The following is a 23,729-nucleotide window of genomic DNA, read 5'->3' on the forward strand; positions in this document are numbered from 1 at the left end:
AAAAATAAAGTCATACGAGTTCCACTCGTTTAATAAATGGGCTTAAATTTTTGTTCAAGTTCAGTTCGTTTATTAAACGAAACAAACCGGAGCTAGGATTATACAAGTCAGACTCAAGTTATTTACGAACGGCTTAGTTCATTTACAATCCTACCAAGACTAGCCCTTCATTATGGGTGGTCAAGTTTGAACCATCTACGACTAAAATTCTATATATAAGGCCTTTCAAAACATAATCTAGAACCAATTAGGGTTTGCAAGCCCACAAGATGGGCAAAGATCATATGCAAAACTACTCAGGGTAGCAACCGATGGTAAGGCTGCATGTAAAGGACAATATGACTACTATCAGAAGAGTACTGCAAAACATTTAACTTCAGGGAGAAAATATTCTCATGTCGTGGCCTAGAATGAGTTGACACTTACAAGTACAGATCAATAAATCATCTGAAGAACAGGTACCTTAGACACAAGGAACACAAACATTTAACATTTGTGCAGCTTATGCCATCAGTTTCACCCAAAGCAGAAGACAGTTTCCAAAAAACTGCAGGAAGACTAGAGCAAAAAGCCAGAAAGAAGCCATAATTCTGCCCTAACACGTCTGGCATTATTGGGAAAGAAAATAATCCCTTTTTTCGTGTATTTGCTCATAACAACAAATATTCCTCGATGGAATTTCAAGCTCCGAGCTGAAGAAAAAACTTGCTAAATCTCATTTTTGAGGAGCCTTTGGCGCTTTATCTTGTAGGATGTTATCTGGAAGAATAAGTTCAGGGGGAGTTTCACGAACAACACCCAGCATTGAGTCATACTCCTCATCCCGATGAGCAAACTTCTTGCGGAGAACCTTCTCAAACTCAATCTCATCAAATGGCTTTGCATTCTCAGCAGCATGGACCTGTGCAAGGTTCGAATAATTGGTGGATGACTGGGAAATAAAGGCTATCTCTTCGTCAGTGAGCTTTCTCAGGAATTTTGCTGGATTGCCTCCCCATACCTGTGATTCATATTAAGTAAGCATTCACTAATCATTTTTGTCAAAGTTAAGCATCTGTTCCTAATGCAATAATTCAGAGCTGTGTATAGAATCACAAAAAAGAAAGGACTAAATTGGCCTTATGGTGTTACATATCAAATCCCAACCATGGGAATCATTAAGGAATCAATTGAAGACACAAAACAGAGATTTTTTTTTTCTTTTTTCTTTTTTTAATTTTGCCACTATGTGAAAATCAAGGGAGTCTATAGCCTAATTAGAGTGACAGTAAGAGAAGAGAGCAACAAAAGGAATAGGAGGATAAAGAAACCTTATTTCTTTTTAACCTATCATGCCATTTTCAGACCTAACAGAAGTTTATAAACCTCAAGAAACCCCCTTATTTCGACATTATGACACCATCTAATGAATGGGCCATTAGATATTTTGGACCAGTGTGGGGTCTACCATCAACATCACATTTACGGTCACCATGAGCACAGAATCCAACTCTGCCGCATGCCATTGTTGTGCTTTTGGATACTGAAACTATAATGTTACTATGGTAATAACTTATCAAAAAAAAAAATTGTTAGTATGGTAATAATCCCATTCCAGCTAGTGCAAAACACTTACCTGCTCATCTTTAGAAAATATGCTGATTAATCTGCTGTGGCACAAGGATTATTCTGAACAGTCTGAGCACAGACTCACCATCCTACTTATTTGCTTATGTTGATCAGCAATGAGACCATTTGTTGACACGTTACCACTAAACTTTTAATTATAAATTTATATACCTCTAAGTTACTTCAAGTATACTTGCATATGACATATAAACTCCCTTTCAAATAAATTGGTAGATTCAAGAGAGATAAGAGTATCAGCAGACGTACCTCACCAGAGGGGATCCTCGTATTCTGTCTCACAAGGGCTCCAGCAGCAACCATAGCATTTTTCTCAACTACAACACCATCAAGGAGTATTGCTCCCATACCAACAAAGGCCTCATCCTCAACAGTACAGCCATGTATAACAGCACTATGACCTGCCATGTTCAAATTTCCACTTTAATCCAGAAAAGAATGGAACCAAATTTCACATCATGCATATTATCACCAGCATATCACTCACCTACAGTAACATTGTCCCCAATGATAGTAGGTAAGACCTTCCCGCTTAGGTTAGACTTCGCCACATGCACCAGGGAGTTGTCTTGTATGTTAGTTCCAGATCCAACACTGATGCTGTTCACATCACCTACGCTCAGATTTTTAAGGATTATTACCAAATAAGAAAAAATGCAGTTTGCATCCAGCTAAAGAATGAGACTTGAAGAAGAGCTAGCAACTCCCCCATAATTGGGTTTCGAGAAGTGGAGGAAGGCTGCTGATTTGGGCAACCCTCAATGACAAGAAGGAGAAATCCCTTTAGAATAAGGTACTAAACAGTCCAGATAACTCCACCTAATCCTTCACAAGTAGTTAATCTGAGTAAAGACTCATCCACGACTTACTTCTGATGGATGTACTCCCCATCAAAAACATTATGGTCAACATAGTACATGCTTGAGAGAACAGTCCAAAACCAAAGAGCTAAATGAAGGTTATAATATTTCTGGAGAAAATACAACCAAGTAGCAAAAAGAACTCATAGTTTGCCATACTAGGTGGCAATATGCTATAATTCCACTGTCATGGAACAAAAATGAGGTGCCTCAGTCTTGCATAGTGCTTTTTATTAATCGGGCATTCAATCCCCTCATTCAGACAATCAAACAGTGTATTGGCTCAGTAAAAAAGAAAAAGAAAAAGATGACATAAAAAGGACATCTTTGAAAAAAATAGAAAGGAAGTCCAATTTCATAGTCATACACCACATAATTTATATATAAAAGTATCTTACCTCTCAAGACACATCCATACCAAATCGATGATGCTCTTCCAACTTGAACATCCCCAATGATAGAAGCACTAGGGGCCACAAATGCATCCTTGTCAACCACAGGAGCTTTATCAAATATGTTCATGAGAGTTCTATGCCTAGACACTACAGAGAAATTACAATCAATACTTTGTTGTATGGCAGAAATAAAGCAAAAGAAGTACAGCCAAAAATTCCATATGTAAGTCATAACAAAGCCGTGACATAAATCATATCAAAATTAAGGACAAAGATTTCCTCCAAACTGGGTTGGAGGAACTTCCTCTAAATCAGACCATAAAAATGCCTCAGCTGCATACATCATTGCACTTTCACTTGACACCTATCGTAATGATAAACTGCCCATCTCACCGTGACATTTTCTTGAATTCTCAAAACTTCTGTTGCTCCACATACTTTTTTAATAAAAACAAATTTCAACTTTGTCCTTGCTATTAAAAACATGTGCATTCCACATGCTCAAGAGACACGTGGCGTTTTTATAAACAAGGTTTGAGGAAGTTCCTTCAACCCAGTGTGCAGGAAAACTCTATCCTAAAATTAAAATATGAATGGAGAAGAAAATGACGCAGCCCATTTACACAAATTTCTGCAAGGAAAACAAGAACAATAATTCCTTTTATGCAATTCTAAAGCGCACAAGAAAACAAGATGAACCAAGTAAACAAACTATTAGAAGCATAGGGGATGTTTGGATGTGCGATTTTTTTTGTTTTGTTTTGTTTTGTTTTGTATTCTTTTAACTTTTTCAAAATTACAGATACCGAGGAAAAAAAGTAGAACCATTATGTTTGAAATGATGTTTAGGTAATAGTTGTTTTTGAAAAAAATGGAGAAGAATTGAGTTGGGAACGGTTCCATAATTACCCAGTCGTAGGATGGGATTTTGCTCAGGTACTCTACAAATAAAGGACAACTACTCGATTTAGAACCTAAATGATCAGCTGAGAACAAAATGCTTCAAATAATCTTATTTCAATATTTTCTTTCCCAATTGATTAGATTTGCACCTAGGACATAACCCACCCACCCCACCCCATCCCTATCCCTTCACTACATGAGCCAATGCCCAAGAGGCAATTCTAATTCAAGGTACATTGGCATCTATAAATGTTAAATCATTTAAATTTTTGGGATAAGTAATGATTTAATATGATAGCAAAATAGAGGTCCTAAGTTCCAATCCCAACTCCACAGTTTAACCCTCTACTTATCCCAAAACCTTAAGCTAATATGGTATCATAGCATAGCTCCTACGTTCAAACCTAACTCCACAATTTAACCCTTCATTTTAGTTAAATATTTTGCGTGTTCAGCTTTACTTATTGAGAGGAAGTTTGAGCCCACACGTGAGGGAATGTGTTAAAATATGAATTAAATGATTAAATTTATCATTTCCTGTAAGCTTAAGCTTTTGGAACAACTAATAATTTAAGAACAAGTATTCAATCACTCTTCCACTAAACATGAATGTGCTAAAGCATCAACACATCTAAAAGCTTGTGTTCCAAAGTATGCAGCTAACAATAAGTTAAAAATTTACAGGCCCTTTAGAATCATTTACAAGTCCTTCCTTCCATATCTTAGAGGTTCTTTCAATATGTTACGACTTAAACCATACTCGCTAATTATGAACATCACATCAAATCCACATTATGCACATGAAATTTCCTACACTAATACTAGTTCGTATACATAACACATTCTGAGATGCACTTTCTTCCTCATGCCTTCAGCTCAATGATGAAAAACACAGTACCTTTCCTCTATGTTTCAATTCGTAATTTTCAGCTTAATTTAGTTCAAAATAGCCCAAAAAATAATAATCAAAGACTTGCAAAGCAATAGCAATTCACAGAACCGATCTAATTAGAGAGGGAAAAAAAACCGAAAATGAAAATCCAAAATGAAAATGGATTTTGAGAATAAGAGATCGAGAGGGTTAGAGGGAAGGGCATTTACGCTGCTCTTGGAAGTAGTAGTTGCCTTGGAGGCGGCAGCCGAGGCGATCAATGGCCTGGCCGGTCTCGCGAATCCAGAATCCGACGGTGAATATCGCTCTTCCCAGGGTCCCCATCTTGCTTCGCTTTCGATCGGTGATAGCTTGGTTTGGTCTTCAAGGCCTAACTGTAAGAGGCTGAACTCGCTGGGGTTTTGGGGCTTTTATTGAAGCTTCAGCTCTCTCCGTTTGTGTGTGAGATGGAGAGCGAAGGTGGAGCGAGAAATGATACTGAAGCAGTAGGGTAGAATATCCCAGATTTTAAGACGGAAACGTCGTCGTTTTCTCATCCTAAGTTTTCGTGAATCCGTTGCGCGACGAAAAGTATTTTGAAGGCAAAAAATTTTTATAGTGCGAATAGGCAAAACAAAAGAGAGATAAAGTTCCTAGAGAGAGAGTTTTTTACCAGTATGATGTTCGCGGGGAAGGGAGACTTCTACGCCTCCCTTCCCTGGTGGTGGTGCCTCCTAGCCTTTTAAGCTATGGAGTTTTTTGTTCCTTTATGGTGTGTACTATTGGAGGGGTAGTTTTCTCCCAATCATTAGGGCTGTGGAGCTTTAATTTTCCGAGTCTTTACTGGGCTCTGGAGTTTGTGTTGGTTTTGGTTAGTTTTTCTTCTTATTCTTCTCGTTTTCTTTGACAAGAGTTTCATCTTAAGGCGTCCGGTGGAGAGTTTTGTTATCGTTCGTATCGCTGGTGGAGCGTTTTTGGGCTTAATATGCTTAGCTATTTTGATGCTAGATCTACGCTTATCTATCGGCTTCTGAGAGACATGCGCCACTCATGTGGGTCCACCGGTGTTTTCTGGTTCTACCGTTGTTTGTTTCGGCCGTGGGGATCATCGGTGACCGGCGCGTGATCGTCACACGCCAAGGAAGTCTTCTCTTTGAGCAGCGCGTGGAGGTCTCGCTCCGCCATTTTTCGCCCTGCAAAGGCGGTGCCCGGGCATAGGGTGGCTGATTTGTTGTTTGGCAGCTCCGGGGGAGGCGCGTGTTGTACACGCGCCGGTCTTCGGTGATGACAGTGCCCCCCTTCCGACGACTTGGGTTGATTTTCTGTTAGATGTGTTTGTGTATTCTCCAGTTGCTATGTACAGTTTTGCTTATGTGTGGCTCAAATTTTACTGGAATTTTCTTTGTTAGGGGGGCTTATTTGTAATTTTTGTAGAATTTGAGATTCTGCATAGGTAGCTGTTTTTTAAGGGTGTGTTTAGGATTGCAATTTCGTAGACAATAAATGTGATTTTAAACCAAATCGCAGAACATAAATCGTTTGGGAACTGCGTTTTTAAAAATTGGATTTGAAAACGCAGAAAATCTGCTTTTTCAAATTGCAAATAAGATGATACTTTTTTAAAAACGCAGAATTTTAAAGGTAAATTCGCGATTTTAAAGGCTAAATTATGATTTTGCCAAACGCTTAACTGCGTTTTTAAAAATTACTTTTTTCAAATCGCACATTTTAAAATCATTATTTTAAATCGCACTTTTTGAAATCGCAAACTCAAACGGACCCTAAGTCAGTTTCTTCTGGCTTAAGAGTATGGGGGGTATGTCCCTTATTTCTTAAGATGTAAGCCTGTGGGCTTTTAGAATTTATAATAGCACATGCTATTAGTTAAAAAAAAAAAAAAAAGAAAAAAAAAAAAAAAAAACAAAAAAAAAAAAAAAAGAAGAAGTATTTTGCAGGCTAAGGTGTCAGTTTTCGCGGCGACTTTTCTTGCCGCTATTAGTGTCAAATAAATTTTTAAACTCGTATCCTCAAAATGCTTCACTTTGATGCCTTCCCTTTGGGTTCATTAGAAGGTAAATTTTTATTTTTTTGTTTTATGTGATTTTTTGTAGTGTAGAAATTTAAATTTTAAATAGTATAATTCATGTGGAAATTAAGATGCGAACATTAAATGTCTTAATTATCAATCACAATTACCTTTTTCTTTTTTCTTTCAAGCTTCAATAGAGAAACATAAGTTAAGTTGAGAAATAATAAGAGAGAGAAAGTAAAGCAAATAAAATCAAACACGATTTAATAAATATTTATATAGAAAAATATAGTTGGTGTAATTTCCTTTTGGAATAAAGAGAATAATTTTAGAATTGTTGTTTGTTATTTTTCTTTTGTCCACGAAGGAGAGACATAAGTAATATTAGAAATTTTGAGAGGGATTTTTTGCTTCGAAAATGAGAGGGATTTTCACAAAAAAAAAAAAAAAAAAAAAAAAAAAAAAAAAAAGCAATGGGAAACAAAAATAAAAGAAGAGCTTTCTAATCGTAAGAATCTCGATCTAAAATTTTAGGCATACAGTCAACCAATTAAGTTTCATATTGTATAATGTATAAGTAATCTCGAATATCGTCTTTATCGGGAAGTGAACATAACTCAAATATAAATTTTAAATTTTAAAAACCCATGTAGTTATAAATGTTTTGAGCTATTAGAATTTGCACCAAGTGTGAATTTTCTGGGAAAAATATATATATATATATATATATATATATATATATATATATATATATATATATAAAACTTTTCAAATTTTTTTCACATAATTTGCATATAAATTTGCTGAGAAAACAAAATCAGAAAGAAATTTACAGCGTCGGCTGGAGTATATATTTCATCAAAACGGCACAAAAGAAGCCCGTTTTGAGTTTGCGGGAGAGACCGTGCGTTTTAGAGCAAAACGCAATACACATGAGAACCTTAACCTGCCACAGCGAGTTCGTCGTTTGACTAGTTTCTTTGAAAAGTTGAAGCAAATCGCTTGGAGATCCCATCGATCATCCCCTCACTATTCACAAAAAGTATCTCACCGGATCGATTATACAGTTCTTTAAAGCCTAATTTCACGGTTTTCTTGAAGGTGAGTTTTTCTCTCTGTTTTCACACATTTTCTTGTTTTTTTTTTTGGCTGTCTTTGATGTCTTACAAACAAAAACTTAAAATTTACAGTATTCCTTGTTTTACCCATGTTTTAATTAATTAATCTTGTTTGGGATTTTACTTTGTGATCTATCTGGTCTTGGTCACAGATTTTTTGAAATATTAAAGGGTTTACAGTTATATATAAGGTAACTATATCTCAGGAATAAGAATATAGTGTTTGATGTTTTTGGACAGTTTCTTTTTAGGTTATGTCGGAGGTTATAAGTAATATAATGTTTTGATTTTACGGCTTCGGCTTATCTTTATTGTATATTTTATGTGTGAAATCAATTGGGATTTGAGTTTTTAGCTGTTCTTTTGTTTTGAATCTTCTGTTGCCCAATTTCAAAGCCAATATGCTGTTTGGTTGCTGAGGAAAAAGGACTACACAACGATTGTGAATTAACCAGTCCTGGGTGCTGTTAAAATTGTTCACACATGGCCCAAAAAACTAAAACAAGTAGTAGAATTAACTTCACTTGATTGCCAAAACAAATGCTAGCATCAGATCCGAAATAGTGCCTTAGACTTGTACTTTCCTTCATTAACTCAGTAATTAATCGGGATTTTCGTTGCACACCTTTTGGTCATTGCAGTTGCTATAATTTATTGCTTTTGGATCTGCAGGGGATTTAGGGACTAATAACTCATGGAAGGAGTTGGGGGTGATGCTGCGTCTGCGGCGGTGCCTCTTGCCAAGTGGAGAAATGGTTTTGTGAGGACATTTCAGCACTATTTGGATCGGTCCACCCCTCACCCGGTCCAGCGATGGCTGGGAACTCTTGCCGCTGCCACGATTTATTTGTTGCGGGTTTATTATGCCCAGGGATTTTACATTGTATCATATGGCCTAGGAATTTACATCTTGAATTTGTTGATTGGATTTTTGTCGCCTAAGGTTGATCCAGAGCTTGAAGTCTTGGATGGGCCTTCATTGCCAACGAGAGGCTCGGATGAGTTCAGGCCATTTGTTCGCCGCCTTCCTGAGTTTAAGTTCTGGTAATCTAAGAATTCCTCTTCTGGAGACTAGTTTTGTGAATCGTTTCACTCTATTTGTTGCATTATCTTAAAGTATTTGGTAGCTGATTCTCAACTGGTTATATGATTGAGGGCGACAAACAAGCAATAGTATGTGATTAAACCTCTCCTTTTCAACTACACTATATTAGGGTTTGCTTAGGATGGAGGAGTTCTGTCCACTGCATTTCTTTCTATTCCGGTAAATACTTTTAAGCAAAATTTATAGGACTTGTATTTGATTGAACTATACCATTTTTATGGAGTTTAATTACCTATTACATTTAAGACCATAATTTTTTTATTTATATATTTTCCGTTGAGTTGTACACCTTTTCTTGCTTTTATTTTAGGAGGAAGGTCATCCATTTAAATCTTGGAAGCTTGAATATCAAAAGTTAATTTCCTGTCTAACTCTTGGAAGCCTAGGACCATTTTACCAGTAGTTATTTCTCAATCAATTTCACCGTCTCAATGGTGAGGGGTGTGTATGATCATGTTATGTTGAACCATCATCTTGTCATGTTTATCCTTTTGTTTGCTTTTATTAGTGTGGATATCTTGCAAGATGCAACACTAGAACCAGGGTAGAGGAATCGACTCAACTAACTTTGTTTTGCAATGTAAGTCAGTTGAGTGACAATATTGCAAAGTGAACTTGTATTAGTGGGTTGGTCTTTTCAGCCATTTAAGGATTTTACTTAGACAATAATTATGAGAAGTTTTGAGGAGAGGAATTTCTGTTTTATAATCAAAGAGAGTAAATGGTGGGTTTTCATACCAATAAAATTGTTAAATATGAGCAATTTGAAATTACCAAAGACGTCACAATCAATTTATTTTTCTTAGTAAAGCTGCTACTGTGGAAACAGTTAGTTCCGATCAGAAAGATAGAGCATGTTCTAGTCATGGTGGGTTGGATGTGGCCTGGGTCCACCTGTTTTTCGTTATTATCACCTGTGTACATGACTCATTGTGGAAGATATTTTTGAAATCATATGGTGTTGAATGATTAGAGTGGAGCAAAAATTTGAAGTCTGCAGTGCTCTTCACATTCTGCATTATGGGAAGTGTGATCAATAGAGAACATAGTTTTTGGTAAAAGTTCTGCATATCCCAGTTCGTTTTGAACTGTGGTGTGGAATTGGACTCTATGGAACATATGATGGAATCAACACTACTTGATTGTACATTAATAGTTTTTAGTCCCAACTACAAGTGCATCACTGCAAAAGTATCCAACTCATGGTAATTGGTTAATCAGAAGTTCTATTACTAACTTCATATCAGCTATAGCTGTTGTCGTTAGCAATTGTTGGTTCTTTCTTAAATCTTTTTGCAGGTACTTCTGGTGTCTATATTGCATACATAATCCTTTATTCTTAAATTTGAGACATTTGGGCATAGGAACAAGTAGTTGCACTTGTTGGAAACTCCTTTTAATCTCATGCTCACTGGAACTACTTCTAAAACTATCTTTGGTATGCAGCCTGTTATATAGCCATATATCTTTTTCATCATTATATGGTTTAAACTGAATGTTTGGCATGGACTACGGAAAGACCAAACAGAGACTGTGAGAAGAGACATGGTGGAACCGACTTCTTGTGTAGTTGAGATAAGGCTTTTGTTAAGAGTCGTCATTGTGTGCTTCCCTTCCCCTATTTGTCTGGCATATCTTTTTAATAGGAGAGTGGATTTCTGTGAGTTCTAGTAGAGGCTCAAAATTTGATTTTTTTCTCTTCGTTTTATGCTTTCAGGTATTCTATCACAAAGGCTTTCTGTGTGGCTTTTCTGATGACCTTCTTTTCTGTATTTGATGTACCTGTTTTCTGGCCCATACTGCTCTGCTATTGGATTGTGCTGTTTGTCCTCACAATGAAGCGCCAAATCACGCACATGATTAAGTATAGATATGTCCCATTCAGCATCGGAAAGCAGGTGAGAGCTTTGCCTTCTTCCATCCTGAATGTGTACTCTTGGTTCTCAAAATATGTGTTGCAGTTGGCAACTTTTTGTTCTTCTCAAGGGCCTCTGCAGTGAAATTTTGTAACTTGTCTCCTTGGTTTTTTTTGACAGAAGTATACGGGGAAGAAGTCTGCTGCGAGTAGCAGTGGCAGAGTGGACTGAAGCTTTGGGATATCCCCTTTAGGATGAGGGCGGAAAAAATGCAGCCTTGCAACTTTGATGCTGCTTGGGTTTTTCTTGGGTGGAACACATGTTTCATGCCAAAGCCACCTCCAAAGTTCACACATATGTTGAAGAGTCGACTTTGTTTATGAGCAACTGTTGCTTGCATGACTGGGGATTTTCACATTTTTTTTATTTCTTTATTTTCTTTTTTCTTGATATGCTATTATGCTGTATTTTATGAGGAATTAAATCTGAAAAATGATGAGCCTCTTTTTTTTTTTTTTTTTTTTTTTTTTTTGAGCAGTCAAAATGTCTGAACTCGAAGGGCAATTCCACTATTATATGGTTCCTGGAATCATCATAGGCCAAGTCTGATAGGATTCGTATCCTCTGTATGCACGTTATCATATACCTTTCATTTATATAAACTGATTCTGCGCAAAGTGGTCACATTTGTTTGTTTTTTTTAAAATAAATAAATAAATAAATAAATCATTGCAAAGCAGGCTGTACGGATACTAACTTGGGCATGAGATGCCAGATGGATGTCCAATCATACGTCAAAACAATATGACAGCCCTAGTAGTTTTGAATTCTATAATGATCGTTGTGTTCCTTAAATATGGCCAGCTACTGTACGTGTTCTTTGTCCTGTTCTCTCTGCCCCTGTTTCACTTGTATTAAAACTCTCAAACGTACACCCCATCAAGGTGCATAACTTTCTCCAACAAATGATGGAAAGAACCTTTGTGTTGATATTCCTCTTCTGGGCCGTCCTCACCATCATCACTCCCACACTTCGTCGATCTCCTCTCAGATAATTCTAAACTCAACTTGAATTCAAATAGTAAGAGATACTGTGAGAGAGAGACACAGAGAGTTTAATTTTCTGGTGAAGATTTTTAATATTCGGTGTTGGTAATTCCTCTACTATGCCGTGTTGTCATCCGAAGATTTTTTCTTTTTTTTCTTGTGTTTTTCTCTTACAATTAAGAAGATATATATTTGACATTCAGAATATATTGAAGGAAAAGATAATCAAATAGAAAAATAAAAGGAATATCAGAATAATAAAGTAAAGATAAAAAATTTTATGTGGTTCGGTCTATAACCTTCGTCTACAAGATAAAACCCTTTTTCACTTTTATTCTTTGATTATTTTACAATACAAAAAACTCATATTTATAAGAGAATTTATATAAATAAATATGATAATCAAATCTGATCAAACGTACAATATCATATTAATATATATAGCAGGTAGACATACTCCTTACTGTGAATGATCACATTTATTGGAATGAGAAAAATGCACGGCTTATTGTAAATTATGGTTCATTACAATATCCAAAGAGAGCAGGTACAGACAGTCCTTTTTCCATGAAGTCACCGACAAATGGGTCGAGGTATTCGTCCACAGTGGTGTAATTGAAATCTGGGTACAACTCCGAAGCCTCCACACCAAATGATGCCTCTATCTCAAAGCTTGTTTCGTCTCCCTTCACAAACACTGAGTGGATTATTGATAATATCGCATTCACTGGAAATTCTGACTCTGCATGCAACAAAACATCGATCTTATTAGCCATTGCTAATAATCATTCAAACTTGTGATTAACCTCTCGGGTTTGGTCTAATTATGTTATATTAATCACTCTTTAGTTTATTTTATCATCAAGAAATTTAATTTGTTGTAGGATCCTTGGGATTCAAGAAATTAAGATTAATTTTCCCACTAACCTTTGATGTCCTTCAAAATGTTCTCCTCTGAGACATGGATTTTCTCAAGGGTTTTTCCAATCTTCTTCTCCCAGAGGGCAACAAGCTCATTGAGTGAGTAAATGTTTTTGGGAGTCCTGAGGTAGAGTATCTTGTTCAATGTTCTTGGGTCATCTACCGCTCTAATCGTATAGCTTCCTATGTCCTCTTCCTTGTTAAAAATTGCTGCCCCAAAAAGAAAAAAGAAAAAAAAATCTTATCAATATTGCATAATAAGTTCAAAATAAGTCCGATCGATCTCCGGATCGTGCTTAAAAAAGAATTAAAATGAATGTAATTAATAAGTTACCCTTGGCATTTCCATCTCCGAAGATTATGACTTTGTCTCTTGGAGGAGCCCTAGCTCCTGGCTGTGCCAATGTAGGGAGAAAATAGCCGGCGAAGAGGTTGGATGTCACATAAGTGTAGGGGATCCCTTCAGCCTCAATGGTGCGGCGGATCTTTGCCTTTGTTGCAAATGCAGTCTTTGCTGGCCCAATAGCATGCACGCGGTCCACGTCATTTCCGAATTCCGACGGAAAGAATCTCTGAACAATTTTGTCACAGAAAAAACTCATAGATTTGGTGCATTTGAAAACTATGGTTAAATCATTTGTTGTCTTAAAAAATATTATATTTAATTTTTTTTTGAACTAATTATTAATATTTTAATATTCTTCTCAAAGTGTGTGCATGACTAAATTTTTCAACACATAAAATATTTATCTGAAAAAAAAATATATATATGAAATCAAGATTCGAACTCATCATTACAAGCTATTACTTTGAAATAATATAAACCAGTACTAGTAGTACTAGTCTCAACTTTAAGAAGCTTAATTAAGTCCCAAATTACTAAGCGTGCTGGGCTAAAAATCTTATATATATTGGCTATATTCTAGGAGAAATTGAACTATTTTCTTCAATTATAACTTCGACTAATTATTATAGGGTGTAACTTAGAGAGGACTATCGTTTTTCTATGCATGTATTAATTTATCATTAGGTAAAACTTAACTATATATATAAAAGATTATGGAAAAAATACATTTTAGTCTCTCAAACTATCACATTTTTTGCACTTACACTACCGACTTTTAAAAAGTGGCACTTTGTTAAACTACTTTTCTTAAACTACCACTCCGTTACAAAATGGCCACTCCGGAACAGGATCCTATCCATTTGAAATGGAGAAAATCTAAATTTGTTTGAGGGGTTTTAGGGTTAAAATAGATGAAAAATTGATTATGTACATGTCACGTGACTTATTTGGTGTTTTTTTTTTGAAAAATTGGTATGGTTGTTGTTAGTCACACTATTCTTGACATGGTTGATCCATTAAAAAAAAAAAAAAAAACTAAAATAAACCAAACTTTTTTTAAAAATAAAAAGAAAAAAAAAAAAAAAAAAAAAAACTAAGGGGTTAATGTCAGCCACCTCCAAAATGAACAAGGGGCGGTGATCTAACTACTCCCAAATCTGTAGGGTGTCCACCCCCATAATACAAAAACAGTGGCCGAAGTTTTTTGGTTTTTTTTTTAATATATAATTTTAAGGGTATTTTGTAAAGAAAAACACCAAATCAGTCGTATGTGACACACGTGACGAGTTTTTGTAACATAGTGTTAGTTTGAGGTCCGTATAAATAATAAAAGTAATAATAGCTTAGAAGGCCAACGTGTATTCTCCGAAATGATTATAGAGTACAATAATTGTAAATTTTTTATTTTTTTTAATAATAAAAAATCCTTTAAAACAGAGAGCCACTTTATATATCATTTTTGTCGGGTAAACTCTGAACAGTAGATTTAAACCTTAAACTTGATGAAGATGTCATTAAGACAAAGATGTACTCTTACGAATTAAGCAAACCCGGCCAGTTTATAATTACAATTTTTGAAGTCATTAATTAATTTTCTTTTCTGATGAGAGGATGTCAGGATTTGAGTAAAGTTAAGAGACGCAACCTTAACATTACCGGCTTCTTTAATGGCAGCAATGATCTTGACCTGATCTCCGAACTGCAGGCGGCCTACCGTCGATATCACCACGTCCACCTGCTTAATCGCCTTTACCAAACTCCCATGGTCATGGAGATCTCCCTGCGACACGTTACGGCACTCTCATACAAACAGAAACCAACAACACAATCATATATAAAACAGACAGAAACTGGTGTACGTACGTACATGGAGCAAAGTGACGCCTAGGTTCTTGAAATTCTCAACGAGCTTTCCCTTAACAGGGTCGGAGCGAGTGCTCTCTCTGATCAAAGCAAAGGTAGGATGGCCAGCCTTTGCGCTTGCCGCCACTATGAATTTTCCAATGTAGCCTGTCCCTCCGATGATCAGAATCCTGCTTTTCTGAGCCATTGCAACTTTTTGGCAAAAAGAGAAATTTTCCACGTGCTTGTGGTGGAGACAAGGGAATGCGAAAGTGTTGAATGATTCATTGGAGCCGTCGGGAGCACTATTTATATATAGAAGGGAGGGATGTGAAGTTACTATAATGTGCTGCAGGGTTAATTGGAACAAAATTGATTCATTCATAAATTTTAGTGGGACCGTAACCAGCCGACTCGATAAATTTTGAGGCATAAAGTGGCAAGTTTAAGTGAGACTACGTTTTTATATTTAAATATTAATTAAATTAATTTTTTTTAATATTTATATTATTATTTTTTTATTTAAATGTCAATTAATTAGAGCATTTTCTTCTATTTGTAAAATGTAGTTTAAAACTTTTTTTTAATAACTTAACAGATATAGAATAACTTATCACTTTATTTAAAGACATGAAATATTAATAAGATTTAAAGAAAGATAAAAAGAAAAATAGAAATAAGTTATATATATAAAGATTGATGTATAATAAAACATAATGTGGGAAAAAAATTGTTGGACATTAAAGACTCACCGATGGTGTAATTCTATATATTATTATGCACAACGCAAACAATGAGAATTTATGCACTTGGAAAACTTTTTATATTTTTTTGAACATTCAATTCAAATAAACATTGGAGAAAAAATTATGCACGTTGGACTAATTTCATGAATGTAAAAATAGGGCTTTTAAAAATAGTAAATAAGTGGGACTTTTCCAGAATTTATGTATATTTTTTCTGAATGTGAATAATGAGACTTTCAATTAGTAATTACTTTTACCAGAATTGAGGGCCAAATTATTTATTAAATTTCCTACAAACCAATTTGTAGGAAATTTCTGTCCATTATTAAGTAGGGGCCTTAGTTAAAGAGTATTTTATTAAATTTTTACCATATTAGAGCCTTAAAATTAATGCTTTTTTGAGCCTTACTTTTTTTAAAAAAAAAATATAAAAATTTATTATATAATTATTAGTTAGAGACCTTATTTAATTGGGAGCCTTAAACGACCGCCTACGTCACTTAAGGCTCTAGCCGCCATAGTATGTGGAAACAAATCATGGATGCATATGCTTTTAAACGTGATTTAAAATCTTCAATTCATGTGTGAACAAATTAAAAGGGCACGTTGGTTAATATTTCCTTCTTTTTAACGTGGAATTTAACTATAGAGTGAACCTGGCCTGCATGTAAAAGGTCCTAATCATGGTGCCCGGAATATTTTAATTCCTTGCTAGACTGGATTCACGTTTTATTTTTTATTTTTTCTGCTGAAGTGGGGTTCAGGCCAGGGTGAGGTATATATAAGTTTAACTCCGACATTTTTCTCATATATATATTTTCGAATTTAGGAAAGGGAAAATTATAAAGGTGGGTCTTTCCCACTATTATATATACTACATGGAAATGGTCTTTAGTGACCACTTTTTTAGCGACAACCTAAATTTCGTTCTAATAATTGTTTATCAGCAATGACAATTTGTGGTCGATACTAATGCCACACAAAAATTTAATATCAATCGTCTCTAATATTATGTGAGAAGTGGTCTATTTAGCAAGTTGATGTGCTCTAAAATTATTACTGCGGGGGGGGTCTTTGAAGCGGTCCAACCTTGAAAAAATTGGAACTGTTGTCGAATATTGTCTTTAATGATAGGAGCGAAATTTCGACAGAGAAAGTTTTGGCTTTATTGATAGCCAGAATAATAATAATGAGTGAATTTCCTTCTAAATGGATGGTCTATCATGAAACAACTCATTTAGTGAAACAGGTTGGACCCACAATTCTGACATGATCTATTTAAAAAAGTAAGTGACACAACACGGGCCGTTTGGCATAATATTTGATATACTCACATAAAAGGAGCAGTATTTTAATGTGTACCTTGATGGAAACGATATGGTATTTCAAACTCCAATTAAACGAAGAAAGTATTACGTTATATGTTTTATCTGTCTCTTAAACATGTTTTAGAGCATTTTCAATAATAATAGTCAAAATAACTATTAAGAAAGTACAACTCTCTACTTTAGCTACTATTTCTTCTATATTCTCTCTAACAAATTCTCTATTCTACTATTTACTTGCATTTAAATATTATTTATTATTCTTTTTTTTATTATATTTTTGCCAACACTCAATGAAAGAGAAAATATTGAATTTCCACACATTCTTTGAGCTGCACAGTACAACTGTTGCAGTAGTTCAATATTCTAACAAAATTACACAATTTATGAAAGCAAAGCAACCAAAAACAAAGCAATTGATTTTTTATTTTTAAAAAAAGGCAACAAAAACAACAATGGAAAAAGGAAAACATATCAACTAGCAACATATACTAAGACAAATAATTCTTAAGATTGACCATACAATTGCCACATGTGCTTGATAAGGTTAATTGGATTGCAGCTGAGAATGAGTTTGACCGTCTCTAATGTTCACATGCCTTTCAATGAACTCCAAATATCCAAGAGTATGCTCGTGAAAAATTTATACATAGAGAGTTTCATCGATTTGTTCATATTCAATGTCACAACTATTGTCAGTATTTCGTTCGTTTTCAATAATCATATTATGCATTATTATACACGCTTTTATAGATAATCTTCACTATTCATTCTATAAGGAAAGTAGCCACTTTGCATCATCTGCTGGATTAAAAAAAAAAACTTGATAATAGTCAAATTTGACTATTTTGAGGCATTTGACAAACTTGCTAGAGAAGCTCTTACAAATCTAAACAAACCCCACAATGCTTTGGACCTCCCTCGATCTCCCTCTATCGCAATATCACAAAAATTACAGCCTTGAATTTATGCCCCACTGAATTTTGGTAACCGCAACCTTTTATGGCCTTATCGGATGTCGAGATCCTTACCAAAACTACTAGGGCGGAGCTAGAAATTTTCTGGGGGGAGGTCCGAACCTAAATATATATATAGTCCCTCTATATGTGGTCGCATGTAAAATAAAAGCAGACAAGTCTTAAACTTAATTTCATACTAAGTCATAAGTTATAAGTATTGTATATAAAAGTTACATGTCCATAAAATTATCTTTAAAAATAATTTTTCTTACGAATAAAAAAGTGTTCTTGTTTGCTATAGACATATTCAATTGAGCTTGCATATACCAAGTTAGAATTCCTAGGACAAGAGAAGCCTGGGGTTGGAGGAGGCTGAATAGAAACTTAATCTTACATATCCCCCCTTCCCTTATGTTGTTTGAAAGGCATTCTTCACATCAAGTTGAAATAAGGGCCACTTTTAATTTTGATTGCAGCCGAGGCAAGAATGCCACGAATGGTGGTCATTTTAGCAACCCGAGGCAAATGTTTTCCCTATCTTTAAAGGGGTTCGACTCAATATTCTTGAAGGAATCCTTTAGTACTAATCTAGCTTTATATCTCTCTACCAAGCCATCTACTTTATGCTTGATCTTGTAAATCCACTTGCAGTCAATGGCTTGTTTCCCTGCAGGCAATGAGATTAAGTCTTGTTCTTTTTTTCCTGGGCATTGATTTCTCAATATAAATAAATTAAATCCCCCCAAAAAATTTACTCTATTAGTAAAAACTAGATTACGTTAGTAGAATAGAAGATGAGTTTCTAACAAATCATTTGTTGGGGCCATCATATGATTAACCCTTAAAGAATAATTTTTTTTTCAAGGGTTTTTAAATTTTTTGGGGGTTCCATGGACCTCCCACCCTCTAAGTGCCTCCGCCCTGAACACAGCATTCATATAATCACCACAATTTTCAAGCCGTTATATTCGTGTCAAATTTGTGAGTCATGTTAAAAATTGACAGTTTTACTTTTTAATAATGAAAGCGTTAATTCTCACATTCCTTCTCATTTTTTCTTCCAGGGCCGGTTAGATCGATCCGCCCTGTAGTCCTCTTCGTCGTTTATTGCTAAAAGAAAAACACAATAAATAAATAAATAAATGAGGATTTACGATGTTTGCGGGATCCTTGGGACACAAGTGGGACAAAACAAGAGATGATAGCTGCTAAGGGAATGAACGCTCTGCATAATCATATATATACATACACACATAAATTCTTTTGGGCTATTGGCTAATTAATATGATTTTTTCTTTTTCTTTTTCTTAATTTTCTCCTGAGCAGCTTACACGAACTGAGTAGGTTATGAGTCCTATTCTATGCAGATTTGTTATATATAAATATATATATATATTACTTGTAGTTAACTACCAATTTCATCTGCTAAATGGGAAATAATAATCAAATTATGGACCAAGTATAAATGACAGATGGATGTCCAATCAGAGATCTAAACTACATAACAACCCTCCACCAACTGAACAACCAAAATCACAAGTTTAGTTGTTATATACTTGACTTTGCTCATGTAACGATTAAAAAAATAAAAACAGAGTAATACTTCTGAATTTTATACTAACAATGTTCCTTAAACATGGCCAGCTAATGTGTTCCAAGTACTCTGCTCTCTCTCTCTCTCTCTCTCTGTTACTTGTATTAAAAACTCTCAACACTCCATCAAAGAGCATTAGTTTTCCAAATTTATGATGGAAAGAACCTTCGTGTTGATATTCGTCTTCTGGGCCGTCCTCACAATCGTCACGCCCACACTTATTCTCCTGTCAGAGAATTCTAAACTCGATTTGGCTACAAATGGTAAGAGATATACTGAGAGATGGGAAAATTTTACATTTGCTTTGATATTTTGTAGATTTTGTGTACGTATTCGGTGGGGGTGGTTCCTCTACCATGCCTTGTTATTATGAGAAAAGTATTGACATCTTCTGGGTCAAATTTTGCAGGTGAGAAACGTGAAGGAATGAAGGCTAGGAGCATGATGGGATACACAGAAAAACATCCAGCTGGAACAACACCAATAGCTCTACCACTAACGGAGGCACCGGCACCGGCACCGGCACCAGCACCGACACTAAATCCAGCTTTGAAGGCTAGAAAAGCTATCTTGACACGATTTTTTCTAAGGAGCACCGACAGTACTGGTGATGATCATGAGAGTAAAGTGAGCCTAAGAACACGCCCATACCTGATATAAGCTAGTAAGCTACCTTTGGAGTTTGGAGACACAGCTTTCTGGGTTGTAAATATGTAGCCGTCAGTATAGAGAAAAAGAAGAAGAAGCGTTCCATTGCTTTCCGAGAGAAGGTTTTTTGTCATTTTCAAAAACAGAGAAAAAAATAAAAATAAAAAGTTCCTTTCTTTTTGTAAGAGAAAATGTTGTGGGGGTTGTTTGTATATGTACATTGGTCGCTCGAACGAACAGAGAAATATTGGAAAATGGAAGATTCTGTTGTATTTATACACAGCTTGTTTCTTAAAGACAACAAAGAATTTGAAGTCCGGTTTTGTCCCCTTGCAAGTGGTTCGATTTGCTGAGAGAAGGCTGGGTTCCTATGTTTGAGATCCCCTGGAATTTGTTCAATCTCAACCGTTTGTTTGTAACAAACGGCTAGGAACGATCGATCCACGTCAGCAATATCAGAAAGAACCAAAGCCAAAAACAAACAAAAAAAAAAATTGTCCCTCAATCCTAATCGTTCTGGGCAGTTATGGCCACCTTCACCTTGTTATTTTGTGGTCGGCCACCCCGTAGTTGACCAACCCCCAAAACATGTTGGAAGCGGTTGAATTGTCCCAAAAAGCATATTTTGAGGATGAACAATCACCCCCGCAATGTTTTGTGTAGAGTTTGACAACCCACTACAAAAAAAAAATTGAGGATTTAGTAATGTGTAAATTTTCGTGGGTTACTAGCATTAGTAACGTGCTAACAATTCACACGTTACTAAAAACTTTAGTACCTTGCTAATTTTAACATGTTACTAATTAGTAACGTGCTAAAATTAGCATGTTACTAAATTTGGTACGTTACTAAAGTAGTAGTCCTAAAATTTTACACGTTACTACATTAGTAACGTGCATATTTTTGCACGTAATTAAATAGTAACGTGCTAAAATTTGCATATTACTAAATATTATGTCAATATAATTTTTTTAAAAAAATAATAAATTCTAAATAATAAGTAACCTAACTAATTTTGCACGTTACTAAAATAGTAACATGCAAAATTCTTGCATGTTACTAAGTTGGTATGATTTTTTTTTTTTAAAAAAATAATTCTAAATTTTAAATTATTAATGATGTGTCAAATTTAACACCTCACTAAATAATAATGATCGATCATGATCTACCATGATTGATCGGAAGATCTATCGATCCTATTGATCTATTATGATTTATCATGATTGATCGGATGATTTACCATGATTGATCGGATGATCTATTGATCCTATTGATCTATCATGATCTATCGATGATATTGATCTATCATAATCGATCGGATGATCTACCATGATTGATCGGAAGATCTATCGATCTTATTGATCTATCATTATTGATTGGATGATCTATCAATCATATTGATCTATCATGATGGATCAAATGATCTATCGATCCTATTGATCTATCATTATCGATCGGATGATCTATCGATCCTATTGATCTATCATGATCGATCGAATGATCTATCGATCCTATTGATCTATCATTATCGATCGGATGATCTATCGATCCTATTGATCTATCATGATCGATCGAATGATCTATCGATCCTATTGATCTATCATTATCGATCGGATGATCTATCGATCCTATTGATCTATCATGATCGATTGGATGATCTACCATGAATGATCAGATGATCTATCTATCCTATTGATCTATCATGATCGATCGTTTGATCTATTGATCCTATTGATTTATCATGATCAATCGTTTGATCTATTGATCATATTGATCTACCATGATCGATCGGATGATCTATCGATCCTATTGATATATCATGATTGATCGGATGATCTATCGATCATGATAGAGTTTGATCGACCAGACTTGACAAAGTGAAGGTTCGATCAAACGTCTGATCGATCCTAGTTTAGTAGACTGATCGATCGTGATAGAATAATATGATCGATAGACCATCCGATCAATCATAGTGGATTAATTAGTCCGATCGATCTTGATAGAGTTGGATCAATCATACTTGACACAATAATTATTCGATCGAACATGCGATTGATCTTACTAAGTACTAGTCCGATTGATCGAACCTATTGCATTAGTCTGATCGATCATGACAGGATCATAGGATCGATAGAATATATGTCACTAATTAATGACGAGTCAAATGTAAACCGTCACTAATTCTTTCACTTTTTTTTTGTTTTCTTCCTTCTTTAGTTACAAAAACACCTCAAATTGGAGCTGTTTTTGTTAAAACACCTCCAAATTAAGCAATTTTTTTTTTTTTTTAAAAAAAAAACTGAAAATAAAAATAAAATAAAATAAAGAAGCTAAAAAGACAATGTAATGGAACTAATTACCCCTCCCCACTTAGGAAAAAACCGACTCCTTTCTCTCTCTCTCCCAACTCCCCAACAAAGAGAGAGCCCCTCCAATGAGTTTGTTTCGCCCAGAAGGGGGAGGTTTCTTGCCTTCTTCTCCGAGTGCTCATGCCTCCCCTAAGTCTTTAGGGCTAGGGTGGTTTTTGTTCCCCCGTGGGCTTGTTTCCAGGGGTGAATGGTCGTTTTCTCCAAGCTTTTCTAGTTTTTGGAGGTTTTGTTCTTCCCGGTTTTTGAACCGGTGGAGGTTGTTGGTTTGTTTCTTTGGTTCTTTTTCTGTTGTCTCTTTGTGCAGGCAGAGCTTTTTCTGGTGTTGGGGTTGATTTCACCTTGTTTTGTGTGATTTTTGGAATGGTTTTGAGTCAAAATTTTCGGATTTAGATCTACGTTTCTCTCGCCATTATTGCACATCACAGGCCTCACCATTGGTTTCACCGGCGTCCTCCGAGTCCCCCGACGTTTGGCATGTCTCTCACCGCCTTCTCATCATCTGCGCGTGGTGTTCACACGCCTAGGTCCTCCCTGGCACGTGACGGCCTCGCGCCACTCTCCTACCTTCCACTCCCCCGTCTGACAGTGGTTTTTGGACGATCTAGTTTTTCCTGTTGGCGGCTCCCCCCTCCCCTCACCGGGCCTCTGTTTGGTGGTTTTTCATTTGTTTTTGTTTTTGTTCTTTAGATGTAGTTTTTTTGTTTATTTGTTAGTTAAGATCTACAGGCTGCCTTGTAGATGCTTGGATATTATTGTACTTTTTCGCTTTATAGTGTAGATCGGCCCTCTTTTATTTTTAGTAGGGGTGCTTATTTGTTTAGAGTGGCTTCCAATATATGTTCTTGTAATCTTTGGGTGTTTTTTAGGTAGTTTGCTCCCAAATCAAAATTTAGTTCTGATTTTATGTTTAGGGAGTCGTTGTATTCCTTAAATGTTGTAATTGGACCCTTTGGGTTTGTTGTTTGAATGAAAGCAGATAATTTGTGTGTGTGTGTGTGTGTGTGTTTTTTTTTTTTTTTTTTTTGTAAATATATTTACACCCAAACAAACAATATTTATAAATATATTTACATATATAAAATAAATTGAAATTAATTTTTTTAGTAACATGCTAATTTAGCACATCACTAAATTAGTAACGTGTTAAATTTTGCTACATCACTAATTAA

The 23,729-nt window shown here is 35.4% G+C and overlaps 4 protein-coding genes across 4 annotated transcripts; 2 read left to right on the forward strand and 2 right to left on the reverse strand.

Moving 5' to 3' along the window:
- Nucleotides 1-343: 343 nt before the first annotated feature.
- LOC133866639 (gamma carbonic anhydrase 1, mitochondrial) lies at nt 344-5,161 on the reverse strand. Its single transcript, XM_062303230.1, has 5 exons — nt 4,886-5,161; nt 2,885-3,028; nt 2,114-2,239; nt 1,876-2,027; nt 344-1,000 (listed from the first exon to the last, which is right to left on the reverse strand). Exons 1-5 carry the CDS (start codon nt 4,998-5,000, stop codon nt 716-718), a joined length of 822 nt encoding a protein of 273 aa, XP_062159214.1. The 5' UTR covers nt 5,001-5,161; the 3' UTR covers nt 344-715.
- A 2,406-nt stretch (nt 5,162-7,567) lies between these two features.
- LOC133867272 (protein RER1B-like) lies at nt 7,568-11,440 on the forward strand. The gene is made up of 4 exons (XM_062303992.1): nt 7,568-7,785; nt 8,475-8,846; nt 10,625-10,805; nt 10,944-11,440. Exons 2-4 carry the CDS (start codon nt 8,497-8,499, stop codon nt 10,992-10,994), a joined length of 582 nt encoding a protein of 193 aa, XP_062159976.1. The 5' UTR covers nt 7,568-7,785; nt 8,475-8,496; the 3' UTR covers nt 10,995-11,440.
- Nucleotides 11,441-12,116: 676 nt separating this feature from the next.
- LOC133866760 (phenylcoumaran benzylic ether reductase Betv6-like) lies at nt 12,117-15,180 on the reverse strand. Its single transcript, XM_062303391.1, has 5 exons — nt 14,945-15,180; nt 14,723-14,857; nt 13,066-13,303; nt 12,738-12,941; nt 12,117-12,552 (listed from the first exon to the last, which is right to left on the reverse strand). The coding sequence occupies exons 1-5, from the start codon at nt 15,125-15,127 to the stop codon at nt 12,326-12,328; spliced, it is 987 nt and encodes a 328-aa protein (XP_062159375.1). The 5' UTR covers nt 15,128-15,180; the 3' UTR covers nt 12,117-12,325.
- A 4,419-nt stretch (nt 15,181-19,599) lies between these two features.
- On the forward strand, nt 19,600-20,620 carry LOC133867263 (uncharacterized). The gene is made up of 2 exons (XM_062303984.1): nt 19,600-19,806; nt 19,953-20,620. The coding sequence occupies exons 1-2, from the start codon at nt 19,695-19,697 to the stop codon at nt 20,201-20,203; spliced, it is 363 nt and encodes a 120-aa protein (XP_062159968.1). The 5' UTR covers nt 19,600-19,694; the 3' UTR covers nt 20,204-20,620.
- The last annotated feature ends 3,109 nt before the right edge of the window (nt 20,621-23,729 follow it).

Source organism: Alnus glutinosa, chromosome 4, assembly GCF_958979055.1.
Source record: "Alnus glutinosa chromosome 4, dhAlnGlut1.1, whole genome shotgun sequence".
Taxonomy (NCBI): Eukaryota; Viridiplantae; Streptophyta; class Magnoliopsida; order Fagales; family Betulaceae; genus Alnus; species Alnus glutinosa.

What these genes read in the sequence shown, in the direction of transcription:
- LOC133867263 (XM_062303984.1), top strand. Translation starts at nt 19,695, where the DNA reads ATGATGGAAAGAACCTTCGTGTTGATATTCGTCTTCTGGGCCGTCCTC. An exon ending in ACTCGATTTGGCTACAAATG is followed by an intron (nt 19,807 to 19,952) that starts GTAAGAGATATA and finishes CAAATTTTGCAG; the next exon opens with GTGAGAAACGTGAAGGAATG.
- LOC133866639 (XM_062303230.1), bottom strand. Translation starts at nt 5,000, where the DNA reads ATGGGGACCCTGGGAAGAGCGATATTCACCGTCGGATTCTGGATTCGC. An exon ending in GTATGGATGTGTCTTGAGAG is followed by an intron (nt 2,240 to 2,884) that starts GTAAGATACTTT and finishes ATCTGAGCGTAG; the next exon opens with GTGATGTGAACAGCATCAGT. An exon ending in TGGGGACAATGTTACTGTAG is followed by an intron (nt 2,028 to 2,113) that starts GTGAGTGATATG and finishes TGAACATGGCAG; the next exon opens with GTCATAGTGCTGTTATACAT.
- LOC133866760 (XM_062303391.1), bottom strand. Translation starts at nt 15,127, where the DNA reads ATGGCTCAGAAAAGCAGGATTCTGATCATCGGAGGGACAGGCTACATT. An exon ending in TAGGCGTCACTTTGCTCCAT is followed by an intron (nt 14,858 to 14,944) that starts GTACGTACGTAC and finishes AACGTGTCGCAG; the next exon opens with GGAGATCTCCATGACCATGG. An exon ending in CATTTTGAAGGACATCAAAG is followed by an intron (nt 12,553 to 12,737) that starts GTTAGTGGGAAA and finishes TGTTGCATGCAG; the next exon opens with AGTCAGAATTTCCAGTGAAT.
- LOC133867272 (XM_062303992.1), top strand. Translation starts at nt 8,497, where the DNA reads ATGGAAGGAGTTGGGGGTGATGCTGCGTCTGCGGCGGTGCCTCTTGCC. An exon ending in CTTCCTGAGTTTAAGTTCTG is followed by an intron (nt 8,847 to 10,624) that starts GTAATCTAAGAA and finishes TTATGCTTTCAG; the next exon opens with GTATTCTATCACAAAGGCTT. An exon ending in CATTCAGCATCGGAAAGCAG is followed by an intron (nt 10,806 to 10,943) that starts GTGAGAGCTTTG and finishes TTTTTTTGACAG; the next exon opens with AAGTATACGGGGAAGAAGTC.